Here is a 26866-nt window from a genome sequence, read left to right as displayed (position 1 = left end):
GAGTGGCTGCCTGGCTGGCTGCCTGAGTGGCTGCCTGAGTGGCTGCCTGAGTGGCTGCCTGAGTGGCTGCCTGAGTGGCTGCCTGAGTGGCTGCCTGAGTGGCTGCCTGAGTGGCTGCCTGAGTGGCTGCCTGAGTGGCTGGCTGCCTGAGTGGCTGGCCTGCCTGAGTGGTGGCTGCCGCCTGAGTGGCTGCCTGAGTGGCTGGTGCCTGCCTGCCTGCCTGCCTGCCTGCCTGGCTGCCTGCCTGAGTGGCTGGCTGCCTGCCTGAGTGGCTGCCTGCCTGCCTGGCTGCCTGGTGGCTGCCTGCCTGCCTGAGTGGCTGCCTGAGTGGCTGCCTGCCTGCCTGAGTGGCTGCCTGAGTGGCTGCCTGCCTGCCTGAGTGGCTGCCTGAGCTGGCTGCCCTGCCTGCCTGAGTGGCTGGCTGCCTGCCTGAGTGGCTGCCTGCCTGCCTGAATGGCTGCCTGAGTGGCTGGCCTGCCTGCCTGAGTGCTGCCTGCCTGAGTGGCTGGCTGCCTGCCTGAGTGGCTGGGCTGCCTGAGTGGCTGCCTGCCTGCCTGAGTGGCTGGCTGCCTGCCTGCCTGAGTGGCTGCCTGCCTGCCTGAGTGGCTGCCTGCCTGCCTGAGTGGCTGCCTGAGTGGCTGGCTGGCTGCCTGCCTGCCTGGCTGGCTGCCTGCCTGGCTGGCTGCCTGCCTGGCTGCCTGCCCCTGGTGGCTGCCTGCCTGCCTGGCTGCCTGCCTGAGTGGCTGCCTGCCTGCCTGGCTGCCTGCCTGAGTGGCTGCCTGCCTGCCTGGCTGCCTGCCTGAGTGGCTGGCTGCCTGCCTGAGTGGCTGCCTGCCTGCCTGAGTGGCTGGCTGCCTGCCTGAGTGGCTGCCTGCCTGCCTGCCTGAGTGGCTGCCTGCCTGCCTGAGTGGCTGCCTGCCTGCCTGAGTGGCTGCCTGCCTGCCTGAGTGGTGGCTGCTGAGTGGCTGCCTGCCTGAGTGGCTGCCTGCCTGCCTGAGTGGCTGGCCTGCCTGCCTGAGTGGCTGGCTGCCTGCCTGAGTGGCTGGCTGCCTGCCTGAGTGGCTGGCTGCCTGCCTGAGTGGCTGGCCTGCCTGCCTGAGTGGCTGCCTGCCTGCCTGAGTGGCTGGCTGCCTGCCTGAGTGGCTGCCTGCCTGCCTGAGTGGCTGGCTGCCTGCCTGAGTGGCTGGCTGCCTGCCTGAGTGGCTGGCTGCCTGCCTGAGTGGCTGGCTGCCTGAGTGGGCTGCCTGCCTGAGTGGCTGGCTGCCTGCCTGAGTGGCTGGCTGCCTGCCTGCCTGAGTGGCTGCCTGCCCTGCCTGCCTGAGTGGCTGGCTGCCTGAGTGGCTGCCTGCCTGAGTGGCTGGCTGGCTGGCTGCCTGCCTGCCTGCCTGAGTGGCTGCCTGCTGGCTGCCTGCCTGCCTGAGTGGCTGGCTGGCTGCCTGCCTGCCTGCCTGAGTGGCTGGCTGCCTGCCTGAGTGGCTGGCTGCCTGCCTGAGTGGCTGGCTGCCTGCCTGCCTGAGTGGCTGGCTGCCTGCCTGCCTGAGTGGCTGGCTGCCTGCCTGCCTGAGTGGCTGGCTGCCTGCCTGCCTGAGTGGCTGGCTGCCTGCCTGCCTGAGTGGCTGGCTGCCTGCCTGCCTGAGTGGCTGGCTGCCTGCCTGCCTGAGTGGCTGGCTGCCTGCCTGCCTGAGTGGCTGGCTGCCTGCCTGCCTGAGTGGCTGGCTGCCTGCCTGCCTGCCTGAGTGGCTGGCTGCCTGCCTGCCTGGTGGCTGGCTGCCTGCCTGCCTGAGTGGCTGGCTGCCTGCCTGCCTGAGTGGTGGCTGGCTGGCCTGCCTGCCTGAGTGGCTGGCTGCCTGCCTGCCTGAGTGGCTGGCTGCCTGCCTGCCTGAGTGGCTGGCTGCCTGCCTGCCTGAGTGGCTGGCTGCCTGGCTGGCTGGCTTCCTGCCTGGCTGTCTGGCTTCCTGCCTGGCTGGCTGCCTGGCTGAGTGGCTGGCTGCCTGCCTGCCTGGCTGAGTGGCTGCCTGCCTGGCTGAGTGGCTGCCTGCCTGGCTGAGTGGCTGCCTGCCTGGCTGCCTGCCTGGCTGAGTGGCTGCCTGGCTGGCTGCCTGCCTGAGTGGCTGCCTGCCTGAGTGGCTGCCTGCCTGAGTGGCTGGCTGGCTGCCTGGCTGGCTGGCTGGCTGGCTGAGTGGCTGCCTGGCTGGCTGGCTGCCTGGCTGGCTGCCTGGCTGGCTGCCTGGCTGGCTGAGTGGCTGGCTGAGTGGCTGCCTGCCTGGCTGGCTGGCTGGCTGGCTGCCTGGCTGGCTGGCTGGCTGCCTGCCTGCCTGCCTGACGTGTTCAATCAAATTGATTTATTAAGCCCTTTTTACATCAGCCGATGTCACAAACTATTGTACAGAAACCCAGTCTAAAACCCCTTACAGCAAGAAATGCAGATGTAGAAGCATATTTCTCTCTCCTTCAGTGCCTGTTGAGGACCCAGTGAAGGATATGGTGGAGGTAATGGAGGGAGGCAGGGAGGAGGGCTGGGATAAGAGTCTGCCTGGCAGCAAGCAGGTCACTTTTCTGGTGTACCGAGAGGGAGACCAGCTCAGCTTCTTCCGGGTTGTCGACCGAGGGGACGGAACTCTGACCCCTGTCTCAGAATCACTCAGGTGAGCACAGTCCACTTTCAGAATAGTGCAATACCAATTTCCCAGTCCCAATTCAATTACATAATTTTCCACTCTGAGACGATATACAGATCTTAGATCTGTGTGCTTTATTAGGAAGAGTAGGTGTCAGGTCCAAAGGTTAAGCATAGGGAATGAAATTGTTTAGGGTTAGGTCCAGCATGTCAACAATACGTCATTAAAATGACAGTTCTACACAGAGACAGTCTAAAAATAGGCCTAGTTTATATTCTTCCTCAAATTTCTGGTCAATGTTAGGATGGGTGAATGTGTGACGACATTGTGGACTAAAGTAGTTTAGGACAGTTCAGAACAGGATATATTTCTCTGTTAGCTGTTGATCTCTTCCCCCGTAAAAGGCCTGTCTATGTGTGATCTTTGCATTTTCTGTCCAAGTTGTTAATATGTGTGTCTTTGTTTCCATGTGTGTTCCAGTGGTGGCTCAGTGTTCAACATGTACACAGAGGAGGACGACGACGACGACGAGACAGGGGGCTTGGCTCTGGGACAGCCATCCCTGGAGAACTCTATCACCATGAACAAGATGAAGCTGCTCAAAGCCAAGATGGAGGACATGAACATCAACAAGAAGGTAGATGGATTTGACTTCCTAGTTCTTTCCTTAGGATGTCATTATTCTCTATCCATTAACATGTGTCGTGTCTTTGGCTATGCCGGATTAAGTGATATGACATGCTATTCTATAAAATCCTTTCTCTGTAATTAATATTACCTGATTGAGCTAATCATGTAAATGTAATTAACTAGAGAGTCGGGGCACCACAAAATAATATTTATAGAGCTGTTATCTTCCGAATAAACAAATAAAAAGACCTAGTAATATTTTACATCAATAGCAGTCAATATTAATCGTCACCTTAATTCAGTCGCATCTGAAAGTTGTAAGTTCTTGGTTATCTTCACGAACCCTGGCTAACAAGTTGAATCCGCAATACAAAATTGGGTTGAATTATTTATTTACTAAATACCTAACTAATCACACAGAAATACATATACAAAGAATGAATCATACCTTAATTACAAATGACGTCATAAAGGAAAACGTCCCTAGCGGGCGGAAAAGATATGACAGCTGGTTACACAAAAGAAAAGGGTCTGGGTTTGAGTGAAAGAGCGGGAAGACTGAGTAACAAAGGGAGAAGCTGTGCTATCGTAAATACAGTATCTTATGCATTCTACATTACCGCCCATTTGGAAAAGGAAAATGCAATAAATATTTTCTTTGAGCTGCCCTTCGGTAGGTTGGTGGTAGATGGAAGGGCCGTGTTGCCAAACCGAGTCCTTTGTTCTTTGAAGAATGTCTCTGGAAGTAAATTGGATACATTGTAGTAACGTCGTTGTGTGATAGACGGGATACTCTCTGTTCTTTCCTAACCCTCGTTTGCAGCTGCCGTTGCTAACTCAATGGCTAGGAGGTATGACTTCTGTAGTGAATAAGAGTTCAAAGTTCATACCATTCGCTTGGCTTAGGTTGGCTTAGTTCTGTAGTTGACATGTTAGTCCTTTTAACGCAGAGGCTGTAGACCTCACGGACTTGGAACAGATAGTTACATTTTCGTCAAGGCTTTATAGGGTGGAGCGAGAAGGGTGTCTGAAACGTTTTATAGCCCATGTCCCTTCACAGGGCCGGGCCACTGATTGAGCATAGCCCTAACCTTATGAAAACCCAAATCTCACATTTTAGAAGCTAAAATCACATTTCATCCCATCATGAATAATTTCATATTCAAACATTTAAATTGAACAACAATTCCATGTGAATCCGATAACTCTGATGTGTAGACTTTCCACTGTAGAGTTTGTCATCTTATCATTGATGAGAATGTCTCAGATGACAACCGAACTGACATCATATTCATTAAGTACCACCACATATGTTCAATTGGTCGGATTCCCAGAATATAGTTCATTTCCCCCCACCTTCTGATGTTCCCAGAATCTCTATGTTAACCAAGGGGTTTTCAAATGTCACATCAGTAGGGTAGAGAGAGGAAAAGGGGGGGAAGAGGTATTTATGACTGTCATAAACCTACCCCCCAGGCCAACGTCATGACACATGGTTAGGATAGAAGAGAATGGACGTCTTTATTATCCAACATTTTATTGGCAAAGTGCTTAACGGCAACCTAAACCTTAAATGCAAGTCCAGGTGACGACTCAGTGATTTACAAATCAACTTGCATCTCAAATAATTACTAATTTTGTTATCAAAATGTGTAGTTCTCTGCCTCCCCTTGCTCAAACTGATCCCTTCAAATGGGCTGTATGACTTTCTCTGTCTTCCCAGCCTAAGAGGTCTGCCAAGTTGAAACCTCTGTCACCTGTCAGTGCCCGTCCCTGCAGCAACTTTCTGGGGCTCCCCAGACACCACCGCCTCTTCCGTGTCCTGCCCCACATCAACCAATCCCACCACTCCACCTCATACTTACCTCCAATCAGGGACCAGGGATCCGCAAATCCCTCTACTCCCGTTGCTACTACCTCTGCCACCCACCTGTCAATCAGCGGCCAGGCGCCGCCCTATTTCTCTTCCTCGTCCTGTTACATGCTTCAGGAAGAGGAGCCATGGGAGACCAGCCCCAAGTCGATCCGGCCCCCTCCTAAAGTGTCCCGATTGGACATCGGCAGCACCAGGCTCATGAGGGACTGTGTGTATCCGCAGCTCCCCGCACTCCCCAGCAGGGGGCAGGCTGAGGGGACAGTGGAGCTGCCTGACTCCAGAGGAGAGGCACTGGGGCTGGAGTTGCTGGAGGAGGTTGCAAGCCTGCTGGAGCCCACACCGCCTGGAGCTCTGTACGGAAACCTGCTCACAGACCCCCTCATCCTGGACATCTCTACCCAGCCAGAGGAGGGTTTGGGTGGGTTGGATGGGCTAGGAGCCCTGGGGTTTGGAGCAGAGCACCAGCTCTCCTCCACCCCCTCTCTCCTCTCCCAAGCTGAGGGGATGAACTCTTTAAACAACTGGGCTATGGGTGGTTCTGATAGGTTAGCCTGCAAAGGTCAGAGGACACAGTTACTAGGCAACACCCTTGATAATTTACCCGACTCTCCTTCCCCCTCTTCATCTTCCCCCTCTTCATCATCCCCCTCTAGTAGATGGAAACTACCACAACCCTTTGAATTCACAGGCTCAGTAACGCCAACCCTACAATCCAATCCCCCCTCCTCCCGCTCCACCACTCTCTTCTCCCCTGCTCCATCTCTCCCCTCCTCTCTTCCACATGGCTCTCATCTGCGAGGAATCAAGATGGACTCCCCAGGCAGGCGGCCGGAGATGATGAGTAAAAGTGAGGCACGGGGCATCACCAAGCTGGCCAACCAGGCCTGTATGAACCCTCTCGAGTCCCTCAGCAACACAGAGCTCCTGGCCTCCCTGTCCTCTTCCTCCAGGACCCCAGTCAGCAGTAGCAGGGAAGGCCTGGGACAGAGCCTGGGATTTGGGTTGGAGCTGCCCGCTGTTGGGGCCTCCAGGCTGGGCATGCTAGGCTCTACGGCCCCCTCCCTACAAGCCAACATCCAGCTGCTCCAGGAGGACCTTATCCGACGGATGTCCCCACTATACAGAGCGACCGCCTCTTACATGGTGAGTCATGAGGACAGACTTTTGATATACAACCCAGCTAGGCAGGAAAATGGTTACTATCCACAAATAAGGACTTGATGAACTGCCTAAATAGAAATTAGCAAATCAAAGCAGCACAATGATAGTACAGTACTCTTGTTCACTGTATAGTTTGTGCGTAGTCTGAAATCTAACCTGTTTGCTAACATTCCACTCCTACTGTGTCATTGCCAAACAATGTTTAGCATGATAAGGAGTGGAATGATACCCAGGCGTTGTCAATATCCTTGTATTGACTTGGTCTGAAACCTCTCATTGTTCCAGGCACCCAACAGCCTGGGATCAGCTGGAGGCTCCAGTTCAATAAGGAGACCAGGTGAGTGGTAAAACCAGGGATCCAGGTCTGCTCAAAAGGAGTCCCAAGTACTGCACTAGAGAATAGCATGCCATTTTCAAATGAGGCCCCAATTAGAAGTAGTGCATTATATACTAGGGTAGGCCTCTCCAACCCTGTTCCTAGAGAGCTACAGTGGATGCTCCACTAAAAGTTGTGTGATTATGCTGTGGTACTTAGAGGTAATTTGTGGGTTAGGACGGTACCCTGTGTCAGTACTTCATTGCTCCAAACCAGCGCAAGGGGGAGGTAGAGCACTGATTATGCTTTTGGGTGCTACTGTGTCTCTAACTGACAATGAATGAGCGACATAAACCTAAATATAAACTGATAATTGTGCACAACTTCAGTATTACTTACTAAAACTGTTGTGACGCTAAGGTTTTTATTTTATTTTGTTAGGATTACTCTTCTCTTACTGTAGTACTGTAGGCCACTCCTGACTGGTCACGTTGTAAAGCGCCTGAGTGGTGGCCTCGACTGGAAGACCCATGAGATGACTATAGGTTTTTGGTTTCGCTCCCTCTCCAAACAGAAATAATTCTAAATAACAAACAGGCTGTATTTACAAATTATTAACAATGTCTCACTCCACGTTCAAGAACGGCCTTTTTGTCACTCATTTTACGTCATTTGAAAACAAAATCCTCTCCAAAATAAACAGTGATTTATTAATAATTTAGAATTCTACACTGCTCAAAAAAATAAGTGAACACTGAAATAACACATCCTAGATCTGAATGAATTAAATATTCTTATTAAATACTTTTTTCTTTACATAGTTGAATGTGCTGACAACAAAATCACACACAAATTCTCAATGGAAATAAAATGTATCAACCCATGGAGGTCTGGATTTGGAGTCGCACTCAAAATTAAAGTGGAAAACCACACTACAGGCTGATCCAATTTTGATGTAATGTCCTTAAAACAAGTCAAAATGAGGCTCTGTAGTGTGTGTGGCCTCCACGTGCCTGTATGACCTCCCTACAACACCTGGGCATGCTCCTGATGAGGTGGCGGATGGTCTCCTGAGGGATCTCCTCCCAGACCTGGACTAAAGCATCCGCCAACTCCTAGACAGTCTGTGGTGCAACTTGGCGTTGGTGGATGGAGCGAGACATGATGTCCCAGATGTGCTCTATTGGATTCAGGTCTGGGGAACGGGCGGGCCAGTCCATAGCATCAATGCCTTCCACTTGCAGGAACTGCTGACACACTCCAGCCACATGAGGTCTAGCATGGTCTTTCATTAGGAGGAACCCAGGGCCAACCGCACCAGCATATGGTCTCACAAGGGGTCTGAGGATCTCATCTCGGTACCTAATGGCAGTCAGGCTACCTCTGGTGAGCACATGAAGGGCTGTGCGGCCCCCCCAAAGAAATGCCACCCCATGACTGACCCACCGCCAAACCGGTCATGCTGGAGGATGTTGCAGGCAGCAGAACGTTCTCCACGGCGTCTCCAGACTGTCACGTCTGTCACATGTGCTCAGTGTGAACCTGCTTTCATCTGTGAAGAGCACCGGGCGCCAGTGGCGAATTTGCCAATCTTGGTGTTCTCTGGCAAATGCCAAACGTTCTGCACGGTGTTGGGCTGTAAGCACAACCCCCACCTGTGGACGTTGGGCCCTCATACCACCCTCATGGAGTCTGTTTCTGACCGTTTGAGCAGACACATGCACATTTGTGGCCTGCTGGAGGTCATTTTGCAGGGCTCTGGCAGTGCTCCTCCTGCTCCTCCTTGCACAAAGGCGGAGGTAGCGGTCCTACTGCTGGGTTGTTGCCCTCCTACGGCCTCCTCCACGTCTCCTGATGTACTGGCCTGTCTCCTGGTAGCGCCTCCATGCTCTGGATACTACGCTGACAAGACACAGCAAACCTTCTTGCCACAGCTCGCATTGATGTGTCGTCCTGGATGAGCTGCACTACCTGAGCCACTTGTGTGGGTTGTAGACTCCGTCTCATGCTACCACTAGAGTGAAAGCACCGTCAGCATTCAAAAGTGACCAAAACATCAGCCAGGAAAGTGCTCTGTGGTTATCACCTGCAGAACCACTCCTTTATTGGGGGTGTCTTGCTAATTGCCTATAATTTCCACCTGTTGTCTATTCCATTTGCACAACAGCATGTGAAATTTATTGTCAATCAGTGTTGCTTCCTAAGTGGATAGTTTGATTTCACAGAAGTGTGATTGACTTGGAGTTACATTGTGTTGTTTAAGTGTTCCCTTTATTTTTTTGAGCAGTGTATAAAGCTCCTTGGATATTCTCAGAAATATATTATTAACCCTGTTATTAGCAGGACAATATATATTGGTCATGGCTCCCGAGTGGCTCACAATGGGATTGCCTTGCAGTTCTCCAGCTGTATCCACTGAAAGCACACGAGGTTCAAGGCACGAGGGCACGGGGCACGGGACAGGCCGCAGAGCCGCGCACAGAAGACGGACCTAGCCCATGGGGAAGGGAGGAAGGGGGAGGCGGTGGACCCCCACCCCGCCACACTCTGTAACACAGAGCAACACTTTAAGGGGCATTGCACTAATAATGGTGCAGACTTGGGAAACATTTCCGCTGTTCCTAGTGCCAGTCTGCACGTTCAAACTAAAACAATGTAACTAATAATGGTATCTTTATGCTTTCGTTAATAAAATAATGATATAAATACTTTTCCAAAATGCCAACGTTCATTTAGTTATGGATCCATAATGAATTACTATGGGAATAAATATCACTGAATTACAGAAATATTGGATCAAAGTTGCCTATTGAAGGTAAATAAATTGTTGCTTACTGGAAAATACTCTTTTAAACACACGGTCACGTTGTACAGCGCATTTATGGCTATTAGCAGGTAGCTGGACAATAGACTTGCCTAGAAGGAGGGTAGGGGGAGAATTCTATCATCAAATGTATTTCTTAGTTAAGTTGGCTGTATCACAACCAGGCCGTGATTGGTTGCTATTTCAGTTTAATCCACCATTAAAGACAAAACAAATAATACAACAAAAAGTATTATAATTTTGTATCACATCCAACCGTGATTGGGAGTCCCATAGGGCGGCGCACAATTGGCCCAGTGTTTCTATCACTTTTTTTTTTTTTTTTTTACAAAATAACCTCAATTATCGTTATATATTATCAAGTTGATGGCACAGTCAGCGGCACCTACATAAAGCTGAGTGACTCACTCATTCATGGCTTTGGATCAAAATCAATAAGTACCAACATTCTTTCTAATAGTCTTTAATAAAGAAATGTTTTAGTTATCCTGACCTGGACACCATGTACAGCCCATTATGGGCTATTAGCAGGACAATATACTGTTGTGACGTTGTATTAGTTAATGTGACGACTGTTGCTCATCGAATGATCACAAGTTTCTAATTGCGTGATAAACTGAATCAAGCAATTATTAACTCATTAATCTGGGGCACCATGGGAAAACTAGTTTTTATTGAGTTTCTATTTCCCAAATTAACTCAAAGAATATCAGAATATCGATTTTTACAACAGCCACTAATTAACCAGTTGCCTCTACCAATCTCGTTCTGAACGTCGTATAGCCCATGAATCTGCACGGACCCAGGTCTCACCAATGAATTCGTACCACACCAATCTTAGTTGAATATTTATTTACTAAAAAGCTAAAATGATGATAAAAGATACACATAGACAAAACACAGTCTAGGCTATTGATTAGAACTTAGTATAACGGGGCAAAACACACTATGGCGCGTGTTACCCACAATGAGGATTTCAAAAGAGGAGAGAAAAAAGAAGGTACATGAGAAATATACATTTGGGTGAATTTGTCAGCTATGCTATTCTAACCCTAGCCTTTCCCCAAACTGCCGCTCTTATGGGTCAGAATATAATGATGTAATTATGTGGGGATGATCTCCGATGATTCTCTGCGTGGACCGTTCCGCTGTTCGATGACGCACTTCTCCTACGCACCTCCCTGCTTGTCCTCCCGATGTCGGTGTCCTTTTTGGCTTAGGAGTCTGTTCCCTCACCCTTTTCTCTGGAAGGGGTCTTCTGAGGACAGACAGCTCTGAAGCTCAGAGCTCACAGCATAGGAATGAAACCCTTTAGATACCACGATTCGATGGGAGATGGAGGCTAGGTGGTTTGACTTGAATTCACCCTCTTAGACACAACTACTCATCCGTAGCTTGGGTAGAAAAGGATTTCTTTGTCCTCAAACTTGCGTTGCGTTCTGGGTTCGTTGACTTTTTTAGACCTCGCTGCAGCTGGGGTCACGTAGTCCTTCTGTAAATTCTATACTCACAGGTTTTATACCCTTGGGTCAGAAGTGGGCATAGCCGCCTTTAGGGCAATTCTCTGGGCGTACCAAGTTAATGACGCAAGGCCCAGATTTGACTCAAATTCAATTTTAGACCACTAACTTAACATTTAATATTCCCCAAAACATTCTCTTTGATTTGGATACTTTCCATACAACGTACAATGTATAAACATCAAACATATACTAGGAAAACCCTTCACATTACAATGTTTTCGTAATAACGTCATCTATTAATCTTTAATAACAAAACAAAAATGACATTTTCATATTCCATCTATCGTCATGACCACCATTGTGGCTGACGAAAACCATTGTTGCAAAGTCCCTTTAGTTCTTGTTTAATGTTCTGAGGCTGGTTCTTCATAGTAACAGGACAAAGGAATTTACCAGGGGCGTGAGGGGCCATAAAACACCCCACTTCTTTACACCCCTAGATCGCTTCTCCTCTGTTGGGGTTGAGAGATAATCTGTAGGGTTGTGGTCTCCTGTAACCTGACCTGATCAGGGCAGTCATGACAATACCTTTACCAACACCTCTCTGTATTTTGATTTTTTGTGGATGGGGCCTCCCCAATGGCGCAGCTGTGTAAGTCACTGCATGCAATGCAAAATGCGTTGCTACAGATACCTGTGCCGGCTGCCGCCGGGAGACCCATGAGGCAGCATTTGGTTTTAATTTAGAATCCTCCAATCCTCTAAATGTAATTATTGACGAGAGTCACGTCATATTTTTCAATATACAGTAGGCCTACCATAGGCAACATGAGTCTCTCTAGTGTTGAGTAATGTGGTGTAGGTCTTATTTATTTAAAGAGCATATTGAAGTTAGAAGCAATCGGATTTGAAGCAATAGCCTACAACTATTTTAACACCATTTCACGCAGCTCTGAGACAAGCATGGGGACTGGTCTTGATAAATCAATGAGATTTTATTTTGACTGAATCTCCGTTTGGTTATTGGTTAGACTACAATTAGGGTGTAGAAATGTTATGCTCTTGTGTAACCTTTATTTAACAAGGCAAGTCAGTTAAGAACAATTTCTTATTTACAAGGACAGCCTATTCCTTCCTCCCTGTCGGGGAATTGAACCCAGGTCTCCTGTGTGCCCGCACGACACGGGGATTAGTTTAGCTAAATAACCCAGTACTGTAGCCTACTCCTGACCGTCACGTTGTACAGCATCATATATATATTTTTCAATAGAAACACCATAATATTAATCAAATTAAGTAACATTTCTTAAAATCAGTCTCATACTATGTTCTTACAAAAAAAGGTTTTAAATTCTCGAGTACAGCCACTATTGAAGGCTATCATATGCGTCTCGAAGATGCCCTCTGGTGGTCAAACTAGCACTAACTAGCTAACCAGTATGTTGGCACTTAAATAACGTGCCATAGAATTCTGCTGCACCACGCAAGCTGTGCTGCAGTACGCTGAAACTTTTAAAGGACAAACCACTGTACCATTCTGTAGGTTTTCCCTCCAACCCTGTTCCTAGAGAGCTACCATTCTTTAGATTTAACCTCCATCCCTGTTCCTGGAGAGCTACCCTTATGTAGGATCTAGCTCCAACTCTAATCTAGTGCACCTAATTCTAATAATTTGCTTGTTGATAAGCTGAATCAGGTTAGTTACAACTGGTGTTTGAGTGAAAATCTATCCCTTAATAGAAATATCTATTTGTCCTGTAATAAGACAGAATGAGACTTTCTCAGATCATAATCTCATTGAATCCATGAGGAAATCTGGTGGAAGATATCTGGAAGGGAAATTCCAAATTTCATGAGAATCCGAACTTCCAAATGTCTTGAGAATCACCCGGTCGGGCAAAACTATGTATACCCTCTTTATTGAGATGAAAAGGCTGCTGGTTGCTGGTGCGTTTTCAACCCAAGTCTTTGTGAAAGCAACATGTGTATCTGAGTAGCCCAGCACAGGGTCTGTAGTATGCAGTATAATGCTGTCCTGTAGACAGTTGTCTTTGTGTCTCTGGCCTGGTGAGGCAGGGTGGGTGGCCACAATCAACACACTGCGACAGAGCGGAGACACACACACACACACACACAGTGTCAGAGAGACAGAGAACCGCACTCTGACCGACCCAGGGGTAGTCTCAAACTGAGGGCGCATGCTTACAGACAGATACATTGGCGCATAGACAGACGCACCACACACACATGTATAAGCATGTACACAGTAACAAAGCAGCTCACTGACCTAGGATTAGTACCATTTGAGAACACATACATACAGCAAGTACATTTTAATGCAATTATCTACATTTTGCCATGGGGTGTAGAGAAAGTGTTGCAATTTTAAAGCAAGTTTGCTGCAATTCTACACATTTTGACATGGGGCGGAGATAATATTTAGCCATTTTTAACTAATTTCATGCAATTCTACTCATTTTGCGATGGGGCAGAGAGAAATGTTTGTCGGTTTTAATATCTGAGTGAGACTGACTAACTTGTCAACTAAAAATGTTTAGATTGCCATGGGCTAATTGGGACACCAGGTAGTCTGGTGATTAGAGCGTTTGGTCAATAGCTGAAAGGTTGCTGGATCGAATCCCCGGAGCTGAAAAGGTTAAAAAAATCTGTCGTTCTGCCTCTGAACAAGGCAGTTAACCCACTGTTCTCCGGTAGGCTGTCATTGTAAATAAGAATTAGTTGTTCACTGACTTGCCTAATTAAAGGTAGTCAATTATTTTGAAATGTTTTGCGTATCAGTGACTGTCTGCTGACGCAAAATCTAATTATGAAGTTGCACCTTATGTACTAACTGGAAACAGTAAATTGAGACCCCAACTGAGTTGCTAAATTTATATATTTTTAAAAATATAGATCCGAGATCCTTCCAAAGGTGGGCGGCCTGCGGGCTGCCAGTTGCACGCCACCGTGTTACATCCTGAATTCAAATTGGATTCAATATGATTTTACCCTCACCCAACTACACACAGTAACCCATAATGACAACGTGAAAACATGTTTTTAGAAATGTTTGCAAATTTAGTGAAAATGAAGTACAGAAATATTGCATTTACAGTACATAAGTTTTCAGACCATTTGCAATGACACTCTAAATTGCACGCATGATCATGATCATCCATGAGATGTCTCTACAACTCGATTTGAAGTCCAAATGTTGCCAATTCCATTGTTTGGACATGATTTAGAAAGACACACCTGTCTATATAAGGTTCCACTGTTGACAGTGCTGGTCAGGGCAGAAACTATACCATGAATTCCAAAGAACTGTCCATAGATCTCTGAGAGAATTGTGATGAGGCATATACTCTATCTGGGGAAGGGTTTAAAACAATTTCCAAGAGCACAGTGGTCTCCATCATTGGGAAATGGGAAAAATATGGAACTACCCAGACTATGTCTAGAGCTGGCCGTCCGACCAAACTGACCAACCGGGCAAGAAGGACCTTGGTCAGGGAGATGACCAAGAACCCAATGACCACCCTGACAGAACTACAGAGTTCCTTGGCTGAGATGGGAGAACCTGCCAGAAAGACAAGTCTCTACAGCCTATCACCAATCTGGACTTTATGGGAGAGTGGCCAGGCGGAAGCCACTCCTGAGAAAAAGGCACAAAACAGTACACCTGGAGTTTGCAAAAAGGCATGTGAAAGACTTTGAAAGATTCTGTGGCTTGATGAGACTAAAATGTAACTCTTTATCCTGAATGCACAGCGCTATGTCTGGAGAAAGACAGGTGGTGAGTTGTGCCTGGTTAACACCATCCCTACCGTAAATCGTGGTGGCAGCATCATGCTATGGGGATGCTTTTCAGGGACTGAGAGACAGGTAAGGATAGAGGGAACAATGAATGGAGGAAAATCCTTGATGAGAACCTGCTTCAGAGTGCAAATGACTTCAGACTGGGGTGACAATTTACGTTCCAACAGGACAATGACCTCAAGCATACAGCCAAAGCAACGCTGGAATGGCTTCAGAACAAGAATGTGAAAGTCCTTGAGTGGCCCAGCCAAAGCCCAAACTTGAATCCCGTTGAAAATGTGTGAAAAGATTTGAAGATTGCTGTTCACCACCGCTCCCCATTTAACTTGGTCATGGGTGCACCTCAGCCACGCTCAAGGTCCTAAACGATATCAAAACCGCCATCGATAAGAGACATTGTGCAGCCGTATTCATCGACCTGGCTAAGGCTTTCGATTCTGTAAATCACAACATTCTTATTGGCAGATTCAACAGCCTTGGTTTCTCAAATGATTGCCTCGCCTGGTTCACCAACTACTTGTCCGATAGAGTTCAGTATGTCAAATCGGAGGGCCTGTTGTCCGGACCTATGGCAGTCTCTATGGAGGTGCCACAGGGTTCAATTCTCGGGCCGACTCTCTTCTCTGTTATACATCAATGATGTCGCTCTTGCTGCTGGTGATTCTTTGATCCACCTCTATGCAGACAACACCATTTTGTATACCTCTGGCCCTTCATTGGACACTGTGTTAACTAACCTCCAGATGAGCTTCAATGCTATACAACTCTCCTTCCGTGGCCTCCAACTGCTCTTAAATGCAAGTAAAACTAAATGCATGCTCTTCAACCGATTTGCTGCCCGCATCCCCCCGCCCGCCTAGCATCACTACTCTGGACGGTTCTGACTAAGAATATGTGGACAACTACAAATACCTAGGTGTCTGGCTAGACTGTAAACTCTCCTTCCAGACTTGTATTAAGCATCTCCAATCCAAAATTAAATCTAGAATTGGCTTTGTATTTTGCAACAAAGCATCCTTCACTCATGCTGCCAAACACCCTCGTAAAACTGACCATCCTACTGATCCTCAACTTTGGCGATGTTATTTACAAAATAGCCTCCAACACTCTACTCAGCTAATTGGATGCAGTCTATCACAGTGCCATTCGTTTTGTCTACAAATCCCCATATACTACCCACCACTGCGACCTGTACGCTCTCATTGGCTGGCACTCGCTTCATACTCGTCGCCAAACCCACTGGCTCCAGGTCATCTACAAGTCTCTGCTAGGTAAAGCTCTGCCTTATCTCAGCTCACTGGTCACCATAGCAGCACCCACCCATAGCATGCGCTCCAGCAGGTATATATCACTGGTCAACCCCAAAGCCAATTCTTCCTTTGGCCACCTTTCCTTCCAGTTCTCTGCTGCCAGTGACTGGAACGAACTGCAAAAATCTTTGAAGCTGGAGAGTCTTACCTCCTTCACTAGCTTTAAGCACCAGCTGTCAGAGCAGCTCACAGATCACTGCACCTGTACATAGCTCATCTGTAAATAGCCCATCCAATCTACCTTATCCCCATACTGTATTTATTTATCTTGCTCCTTTGCACCCCAGTATCTCAACTTGCACAAGCATCTTCTGCACATTCTACCATTCCAGTGTTTAATTGCTATATTGTAATTACTTCACCACCATGGCCTATTTATTGACTTACCTCTCTTATCCTACCTCATTTGCACATGCTGTATATAGATTTTCCTACTGTATTATTGATTGTATGTGTGTTTATTCCATGTGTAACTCTGTGGTGTTTGTGTCGAACTGCTTTGCTTTATCTTGGCCAGGTTGCTGTTGCAAATGAGAACTTGTTCCCAACTAGCCTACCTGGTTAAATAAAGGTGAAATAAAAAAATAAACGTAACTTCTTGCGTCGAGCAATCCCGTATCCGGGAGCGTAATCATAGCCTCAAGCTCATTACCATAACGCAATGTTAACTATTCATGAAAATCGCAAATGAAATGAAAGAAATATATTCACTCACAAGCTTAGCCTTTTGTTAGCAACACTGTCATCTCAGATTTTCAAAATATGCTTTTTAACCATAGCTACACAAGCATTTGTGTAAGAGTATTGATAGCTAGCATAGCATTAAGCCTAGCATTCAGCAGGCAACATTTTCACAAAAACAAGAAAAGCATTCAAATAAAATAATTTACCTTTGAAGAACTTCGGATGTTTTCAATGAGGAGACTCTGTTAGATAGCAAATGTTCAGTTTTTCCAAAAAGATTATTTGTGTAGGAGAAATCGCTCCGTTTTGTTCATCACGTATGGCTAAGAAAAAAAACAGAAAATTCAGTCATTACAACGCCAAACTTTTTTCCAAATTAACTCCATAATATCGACAGAAACATGGCAAACGTTGTTTAGAATCAATCCTCAAGGTGTTTTTCACATATCTATTCGATGATAAATCATTCGTGGCAGTTGGGTTTCTCCTCGGAAGCAAATGGAAAAATACACGCAGCTGGAGATTACGCAATAATTGCGACGGAGGACACCAAGCGAGCACCTGGTAAATGTAGTCCCTTATGGTCAATCTTCCAATGATATGCCTACAAATACGTCACAATGCTGCAGACACCTTGGGGAAGTCTAAGACAAAGTATAAGGAGACATTGGAACACAGCGCCTTCAAAATCTGGGGCATTTCCTGTTTGAAATGTCATCTTGGTTTTGCCTGTAGCATCAGTTCTGTGGCACTCACAGATAATATCTTTGCAGTTTTGGAAACGCCAGAGCGTTTTCTTTCGAAAGCTGTCAATTATATGCATAGTCGAGTATCTTTTCGTGACAAAATATCTGGTTTAAAACGGGAAAGTTTTTTTATCCAAAAATTAAGAGCGCCCCCTATATCGAAGAAGTTAACAGAGCTTGAGGAAATCTGCAAGGAAGAATGGGAGAAAATTCCCAAATCCAGATGTGCAAAGCTGATACAGACATACCCAAGAAGAATCAAAGCTGTCATCGCCGCCAAAGGTGCTTCGACAAAGTATTAACTCAGGGGTGTGTGAACTTATGTAAATGAGAGAATGCTCATGTTCACACACGTTTGTGCACACAATGACCTATACACACCATGCAATGAGCCAAGGACAGGCTTGCAGTACATCTTTGAGATCGGCTACATTGCAGTCGGCCTGCACAGATCACTAATCTGCAAATGACCTTGCATCCGAAATAACAACTCATTATGTAATCAAGATGAGCGATTCTGTGTCTCACTTTGCTCAAACTGATTCTCTTCAAATAGCTCATCTTAGTGTGGCTGGCCTTTGAGAACGTACCAGTGTTTCCTCTTGAAACATTTGTAGCAGTGGGGGAAAAGGTCATCTTGGTGCGGTTCAAGGAGGGGTCCCTCTCCCCTTGTTTTGGGGGTCTGGGGTCTCCCCCAGAGTAATTTTATGTAGGACTGAGAAGCTCAGTTCTAGTGAATTTTAAAAGGATGCTGACACCATCTAAAATATAATTTCCACCTCTAGAAATTATCCCAATAAATTGTTAGTAGCAATGTGTAAGTTATTGGGCGATCCGACCAAATTCACATAAAAATGTGAGTTATAGATCTTTCTACTTTTAAGCAAGTCTACTAAACGGTATGTTGCTATTTCTATGCTTCCTGTTAAGTTTTGTGTTTGCATCTTTTACTTTCGGTTTTGACAAACCAGCTGAAACAACTGTTTGTTAATGATGGTACAATGATTCTCTACACTATACCAGCTTATTTTGTCACATAAACTATTATAGTTTTAGCAACCAGGAAATGGTTTCAGAGCGATTTCTTCTTCTTAGTGCAATTTTAACATATTGGACCATGCATATAGCCAATGCATGGTCCATATTATTAGGTATGCTATTAGCAATAAGCATTATCACATGTAGCCCAACGGATGCAATCACATTTTATTGGCTGCATACACATATTTCAGCAGATGTTATTGTGGGTGTAGTGAAATGCTTGCAGCATGGTGGCTATAAATAAATAGTCTGAAGCATATAGTATCTGTATTTAGTAAGCATGTCCCCACTTTTTTTTTGCATTAACACAGTGAATATAATGTACCTGTAGAGTAACTTGAGGTGAAACCCCATGTTCAAGAATGGCCTTTGTCCCTTTAGTCAGATTACAACTGTTCACTTCCAGGTATTTGAAAACTAAATAATCTCCAAAGTGTAGTTATTTTTTTAACAAGCCATCGAAAGTTGTTTGCAATTTCAGTTTAATCCACCTGAAAAGAAATAACAAATAATACAACAAATATTGTGGTTGAACTAAATAGATAAACCAGACAATAGATACACCAGACAACTCCGTAGTAGGATGGTTTTTCTAGTCATTACTTGTGGTGTTTGCAGAGGGAAAGTAAATGTGGACTGTTCTAGGATCTTCAAAGTGCGCCTCAACAATTATTTTTTTCATATTCCATTTTTTGGGGGAGCGTGGCAGCAGTGATTTTGCTGTGGCACAGCGCCACAGCTAAATGACTGCAGCAGAAACAGTGTAGTACATACTGTAATAGTATATCAGAGCAGATTAGTGAGGAGGACATAACATCCAATCTCATGGCCCATTGCCTACCTGGTTGGGAGATTCTCCTGTCTGCTATGTCACACTAACCTCTGTTTATATCGGTCCTGTTACGCCTGGGCTTCACCCCTATATCTCGGTCTGTCTTTTTCTGTCTCTCTCTCATTCTTGCTCTCTCCTGATCTTGCGCTCTCACTTTCTCTGGCTCTCTCTCTCTCTCGCTCTCTCTCTCTCTCTCTCTCTCTCTCTCTCTCTCTCTCTCTCTCTGTCTCATATATAAGGCATGGGAAACGTGTTAAAATTGCCAATGCAAGTGAGGTAGATAATTTTGATTATTTCACTTTTTTATATTAACAGTTAACATTACACATACAGAACATTCAAAACAATAGACATTACGAATGTGATATGTCTATATAGTGTTACAATGTACAAATGGTTAAGGGTACACAAGGGAAAATAAATAAACATGAATATGGGTTGTATTTACAATGGTGTTTGTTCTTCACTGGTTGCCCTTTTCTTGTGGCAACAGGTCAACAGTCTTGCTGCTGTGATGGCACACTGGATTTTCACCCAGTAGATATGGGAGTTTATCAAAATCAGGTTTATTTTTGAGTTCTTTGTGGATCTATGTAATCTGAGGGAAATATGTGTCTCTAATATGGTCATACATTGGGCAGGAGGTTAGGAAGTGCAGCTCAGTTTCCACCTCATTTTGTGGGCAGTGTGCACATAGCCCGTCTTCTCTTGAGAGCTATGTCTGCCTACGTCAGCCTTTCTCAATAGCAAGGCTATGCTCACTGAGTCTGTACATAGTCAAAGCTTTCCTTAAGTTTGGGTCAGTCACAGTGGTCTGGTATTCTGCCACTGTGTACTCTCTGTTTAGGGCCAAATAGCATTCTAGTTTGCTCAGATTTTTTGTAAAAACTTTCCAATGTGTCAAGTAATCATTTGTTGGTTTTCCTCATGATTTGGTTGGGTCTAATTGTGTTGCTGTCCTGGGGCTCTGTGGGTTGTGTTTGTGAACAGAGCCCCAGGACCAACTTGCTTAGGGGACTCTTTTCCAAGTTAATCTCTCTGTAGGTGATGGCTTTGTTATGAAAGGTTTGGGAATCGCTTCCTTTTAGGTGGTTATAGGATTTAACGTATCTTTTCTGGATTTTGATAAGTTGTACACGGATATTTTTGCTGAATTCTGCATGCAGTCTCTCAATTTGGTGTTTGTTCCATTTTGTGAAGTCTTGGTTGGTGACCTGACCCCAGACCTCACAACCCTAAAGGGAAATGGGTTCTATAACTGATTCAAGTATTTTTTTTTGCCAGATCCTAATTGGTATGTCAAATTTATGTTCCTTTTGATGGCATAGAATGTCCTTCTTACCTTGTCTCTCAGATCGTTCACAGCTTTGTGGAAGTTACTTGTGGCGCTGATGTTTAGGCCAAGGTATGTATAGTTTGTGTGCTCTAGGGCAATGGTGTCTAGATGGAATTTGTATTTGTGGTCCTGGCAACTGGACCTTTTTTGGAACACCATTATTTTGGTCTTACTGAGATTTACTGTCAGGGCCCAGGTCTGACAGAATCTGTGCAGAAGATCTAGGTGCTGCTGTAGGCCCTCCTTGGTTAGTGACACAAGCACCAGATCATCAGCAAACAGTGGACATTTGACTTCAGATTCTAGTAGGGTGATGCCGGGTGCTGCAGACTTTTCTAGTGCCCTCTCCAATTCGTTGATATATATTTTGAAGAAGGTAGGGTTTAAGCTGTATCTCTGTCTCACCCCATGGCCCTGTGGAAAGAAATGTATGTGTTTGTTCTTTGCCTATTTTTAACCGCACAGTTTGTGTACAGTTGAGGTCGGAAGTTTACATACACTTAGGTTGGAATCATTAAAACTCGTTTTTCAACCACCACAAACAACAGCAAAGGACCCTGTGAAGATGCTGGAGGAAACGGGTACAAAATAATCTATATTCACAGTAAAATGAGTCCTATATCGACAACCTGAAAGGCCGCTCAGCAAGGAAGAAGCCACAGCTCCAAATCCACCATAAAAAAGCCAGACTACGGTTTGCAACTGCACATGGGGACGAAGATCGTATTTTTTTCCCTCTGGTCTGATGAAACAAAAATAGAACTGTTTGGCCATAATGACCATCGTTATGTCTAGAGGAAAAAGGGGGATGCTTGCAAGCCGAAGAACACCATCCCAACCGTGAAGCATGGGGCTGGCAGCACCATGTTGTGGGGGTGCTTTGCTGCAGGAGGGACTGGTGAACTTCACAAAATAGATGGCATCATGAGGGAGGAAATTAGGTGGATATATAGAAGCAACATCTCAAGACATCAGTCAGGAAGTTAAAGCTTGGTCGCAAATGGGTCTTCCAAATGGACAATGACCCCAAGCATACGTCCAAAGTTGTGGCAAAATGGCTTAGGACAACAAAGTCAAGGTATTGGAGTGGCCTACAAACCTGACTCAGATACACCAGCTCTGTCAGGAGGAATGAGCCAAAATTTCACCCAATTTATTGTGGGAAGCTTGTGGAAGGCTACCCGAAATGCTTGACCCAAGTTAAACAATTTAAAGGCAATGCTGCTAAATACTAATTGAGTGTATGTGAACTTCTGACCCACTGTGAATGTGATGAAAGAAGTAAAAACTGAACTAAATCATTCTCTCTCCTATTATTTTGACATTTCACATTAAAATGAATTGGTGACCCAAAATGACCTAAGACTGGGAATTTTTACTAGGATTAAGTGTCAGGAATTGTGGAAATCCTGAGTTTAAATGTATTTGGCAACTTATTACTTCAACTGTGTGTGTGTGTATATATTACCCCTTTTTCATTCTAATTTAGTGGTATCCAATTGGTAGTTAGTCTTGTCTCATCGCTGCAACTCCCGTACGTTCTCGGGAGAGGCGAAGGTCGAGAGCCATGCCTCTGAATCCCAACCGAGCTGTACTGCTTCTTGACACTGCAGTGCCTTAGATGCAGTGCCTGCTCCACTCGGGAGGCCCTCGTAAACTTAATTAACATGGGAATCATTTCTATCTGCTGCGAGGAGTGTAAGATTGTGATCACAATTCCCTCACTGGACCCAAGGGAGGACATTCAGTTGAGAGAGCCTCTTCTTTTATGTGTTACCTTGGTAATAGTTAGGAAACTAAACATAATTTAAGAGTGATATATTTGATGTTAATATCACCTCAGTGATCTTGGCTTACTTTATTTTGATTACTCAGTTATGTTCTTTCTATCTTCTTATTCTGGTCTCCTCCCTCCAGGCCCCCCTGCATATCACCTGCCTTCAGTCAAGGTTCCACTGGCAAAGAAGAAGAAGAAATCTAAACACTGCTTCCTCTGTGGCAAGAAGACTGGTCTGGCCACCAGCTACGAGTGCAGGTTCACCTCTCAATTCTTCTATCATTCTCCCTCCCTCCCTACCTGCCTCTCTCTCCCTCATTAATCATTGTATTTCAATCAAGTCTGTTTTGTGTGTCTGTCCTACTCCTATGGATGCCAGAAGTTAGTTTCATTAGTCGTATGTACTAGGATTGAGAAGCTCAGTTCTGGTGACTTTTAAAAGGATGTTATACTCTCAAATAAATAAAAATGAAATGATGCTGACACCATCTAAAATATGATTTCCACGTCTAGAAATTAGCCCAATAAATTATTTTAGTGTCAATATATAACTTGTTGGGCGACCCGATCAAATTCACATAAAAAGTTAGTTATAGATCTATCATTCTACTTTTAAGCAAGTCTACGAAGCGGTAGATCTTTTCTATGTTGCTATTTCTATGCTTCCTGGAAGGTTTTTGTTGTTTTTGCATCTTTTACTCTGTTTTATAGTTTTAGCAACCAGGAAATGGCAGAGCGATTTCTTCATAGTGCAACTTAACATATTGGACCATGCATATAGCCAATGCATGGTCCATATTATTAGCTATGCTATTAGCAATAATATAGTATCTGTATTTAGTAAGCATGTCCCAAAAAACTTGCATTAACACAGTGAATATAATGTACCTGTAGGGTAACTTGAGGTGAAACGCCACATGGGTTATCACACATCCTGCCTGTACTTCTCACACAAACCACTTCATAAAACAATTGTGTGTATCTGTCCTACTACTAGGTATGCCAGGAATTAAAGTTTGACGTTTTATTAGTTTGAAATAATTTCACATTGTATAGTATCATTCATCAGATATTCGGATATTCAAAACAGGTTTATTTTTTTTAAAGTACTTTTTAACCTGAGAATTGCTGCGTGAGGGAGAGAGGATGGTGCGCTATTGCTGCAGCTGGCTCCGGGTGTTATATTTGGGAGGTGTGTGTAGCGCGCAGACATGGCGAGAGACACCATCGCAATTTGGCTACAGCCAAGACTTGCTGACTAGTAGCAGCCACAATGTTATGCACTATTATATGGGATGATAAATGTCTTGTAACCTAGAGAAGCTATAGCTAGCCAGCCAGCCAAGCTAGCCAGGCTAATTGAGGCGCACATCCTGCACTTTCTCCCAACCCCATTCATATAAAACAGCCTACCTGCTGGTTGCTCATTGTCTCCTACTCCTTCAAATTGCAAACTTATTATTCCAAAAATGTATTCCATATTGCATTGCATTAGTGAACATCCTTCTCCACTTGCTCCACATTGAGCCTCTTTGCCACTTTGATTGGCCAACATTAACAACAAGCTACACACTGTGAAGGTTACCAGTTGGCTACCCGTCTTTTTTTTTTTATAGGGCGCACCATGCACGTCATAAAAATGTAAATGTTTGTTTTATTAAATGCATTATTTGAAATGTCATGGTATATCCTTGTACGTCACATGGATATTTGAATTTAATGACAGTCTTTTCAGTGTTAAAGAGGCATTTGAATACTAACGTCTTTTTGAAGAAATGTAGCCGTGTACATTCCTAGCATGTACAGGATACACATGGTATTTACCGTCCAACAAAATGCTTAGTTGCAGGTTCCTTCTCGACAATACGATGATAATAATAATATGAACATAAAGATAATGGCTCAGTGGAATAAAATAAACTTTTTAGCATAAGTATAATACAGGAAGGCACAATATATTGTCCAATATTTACACATGTTTTGGGAAAGGGATTGTTCATGTCTAGGAGTTTGTCATCAACAAGATATCACATCACATGCTGGCTTAAGTCTCCACCACCACAACTCTTATCTCTACCCTCTTCCCCATCTCCCCTCCTCCTTTTCCTCCTCCCTTCCTCTCCCCGCTCCTTGTCCTTGCTTAGAGAACACAGTGTGTGGTGGTGACGCAACAGAGTAACTGGAGCTGTGTAAACTCCTGGTCATAACGCTTAACCATCTGATGTTGGAGTCACGCTGTGTGCTAAAGATTCTAATTGTACTTGGACTCGATCACACAGCGCTATCTGTGATAGTGTTACACTTGGTGTGTGTGGTTGAAAGTAGGACAGTTGCGTTGTAACACGCCCCTAGTCTGTAGTTTCCCCTTCATCTGAAAACGGATATGAAAATATAGCTAGTCAGAGTTAAATAAATGTGGAGGGTGCCCAATATTTTTCTACAGGCGTTAAGACAAAGGAAAGGGGTCCCTGTATATAGTATGCTTACTTTCTCTAGTTCTTATTTTTCTTTGTGTTTTTGTTCTACCTTATGTTATTTTTAGTACTACATTGATATTGATTACTGCATTGTTGGGTTTAGTTCTTGCAAGAAAGGCATTTCACTGTACTTGTGCATGTGACATTAAAACTTTAAACTTGAGGGGAGGAATCCAGTTTAGACCAATGAGATGCACCATCCCATGGTGTTATGAGTTCAGATGAAGGAAAGGAGATGGTGCACCCATGGTTTTATGAGTTAGGATGAAGGAAAGGAGATGAGAGGACTATAGAGCAGTCAAGGGGAATACTGGAAATGATGATGCAACAACTTTCAATACTGTGCCCTTGGATGACTCCTTAGCCCTAGCTGCCTAGCACGAACCAACACACACACACACACACACTTTTTTTGTCTCTTTCAGTTCCTCTGGGATGGAGAAGGGATAGATGTCTGAATAAAGCTAGATATACAGGTCATTCGTAAAGTATTCAGCCCCTTTGCAGTGTTTTGTTATTATGGGGTGTTGTGTGTAGATTGAGGGGGAAAACAATTTAATCAATTTTACAATAAGGCTGTGACATAAGAAAATGTGGACAAAATCAAGGGGTCTGAATACTTTCCAAATGCACTGTAGCTGCAGACTTTCAGTAAAGTGTTACCAATTGGTGTTCTACTTATTACTATTGTTCAGTAGAAATCTGTTATTATATCATCACACTTTCAAATCCCCTCCAACTTCGGGAGGTTTAAAATGGAACAGTCACAGCCATACTGTCTGAATAGGGCTGTTGTGTTATTTTTCTCAGGTGTGGTAATAACTTCTGCGCCACCCACCGCTATGCAGAGACCCATGACTGCACGTACAACTACAAGAGCGCCGGACGCCGCTTCCTCCAGGAAACCAACCCCATCGTCAACGCTCCCAAGCTGCCCAAGATCTGAGCCCCTCCCCATGTCCCCCCTCTATCCCTGCACTCCTCTTTCCTCTTTGGGATGAAGAGAGAGAAAATAACAGATGTACCTGAATGATTTAAAAACAAAAAGAAAGAACATGATCACCACGCTTTTAAATTGACTTAACGACTTCAAACACCAAGTGTGAACAAAACGGAGAACACAGAATATTAGCAAATTAACTTTAGTAGCTAGCTGTTTCCTTCGCTCTGGACAATGTGAATGAACTGTTCATCCGCTTTTCCTCATACAGTAACCTTGATTGTTTTCCAGAGCAGAAAAGTATTGCATGTACATTTTGTAGTTTTTAAAGCAGAATGTCTGTCTATTTCATGTTTTAACAGAAGTGCATGACTCCAAGCGTATAATGTTATATCTTTATATTTTTTGCTTTATCAGATTGTTTCTAAACATAGGACTGCAAATCAGTCTTTGAGAGATGCACTTTAGAATTATCCTATTTATATACCAATATTTGACTTTGACATTTTTTCGAGGGAAGGCTGCTGTTTTTCTTTTCGTAATGAAGTGTTTTTGTTGTCTTACTGTATCATGTTTTTATATCCAGTACCCATCTCTCCTGTCTCCTGCTTCTATGGGCACATACAGTACCAGTCAAAAGGTTGGACACACCTACTCATTCAAGGGTTTTTCTTTATTTTTACTATTTTCTTCATTGTAGAATAATAGTGAAGACATCAAAACTATGAAGTATCACATTGGAATCATGTAGTAACCAAAAAAGTATTGAACAAATCAAACTATATTTTAGATTCTTCAAATAGCCCCCCTTTCCCTTGATGGCAGCTTTGCATTCTCTCAACCAGCTACACCTGGATTGCTTTTCCAACAGCCTTGAAGGAGTTCCCACATATGCTGAGCATTTGTTGACTGCTTTTCCTTCACTCTGCAGTCCAACTCATCCCAAATCATCTCAATTGGGTTGTGTGAATGCAGAGGCCACAGAATGCTGTGGTTGCCATGTTGGTTAAGTATGC

The 26866-nt window shown here is 44.9% G+C and overlaps 1 protein-coding gene across 2 annotated transcripts in view; it reads left to right on the top strand.

Annotated features, from left to right (window-relative positions):
- LOC112253186 (AN1-type zinc finger protein 4) overlaps window positions 1-25951 on the top strand; it is a 38801-nt gene extending 12850 nt beyond the window's left edge. For both annotated transcript variants that reach the window (XM_024425198.2, XM_024425197.2), the window contains exons 6-11: window positions 2456-2645; window positions 3099-3255; window positions 4972-6267; window positions 6571-6622; window positions 22574-22691; window positions 25721-25951. In XM_024425198.2, the coding sequence (XP_024280966.1) occupies window positions 2456-2645; window positions 3099-3255; window positions 4972-6267; window positions 6571-6622; window positions 22574-22691; window positions 25721-25856 (1949 nt within the window). In that variant the 3' untranslated portion in view covers window positions 25857-25951. The remainder of the gene's footprint in view (window positions 1-2455; window positions 2646-3098; window positions 3256-4971; window positions 6268-6570; window positions 6623-22573; window positions 22692-25720) is intronic.
- Window positions 25952-26866: the final 915 nt, after the last annotated feature.

Source organism: Oncorhynchus tshawytscha, linkage group LG16 (assembly GCF_018296145.1).
Source record: "Oncorhynchus tshawytscha isolate Ot180627B linkage group LG16, Otsh_v2.0, whole genome shotgun sequence".
Classification (NCBI taxonomy): domain Eukaryota; kingdom Metazoa; phylum Chordata; class Actinopteri; order Salmoniformes; family Salmonidae; genus Oncorhynchus; species Oncorhynchus tshawytscha.
The sequence above is the reverse complement of the archived record's forward strand: the minus strand, read 5'-3'. Positions and strand labels throughout refer to the sequence as shown.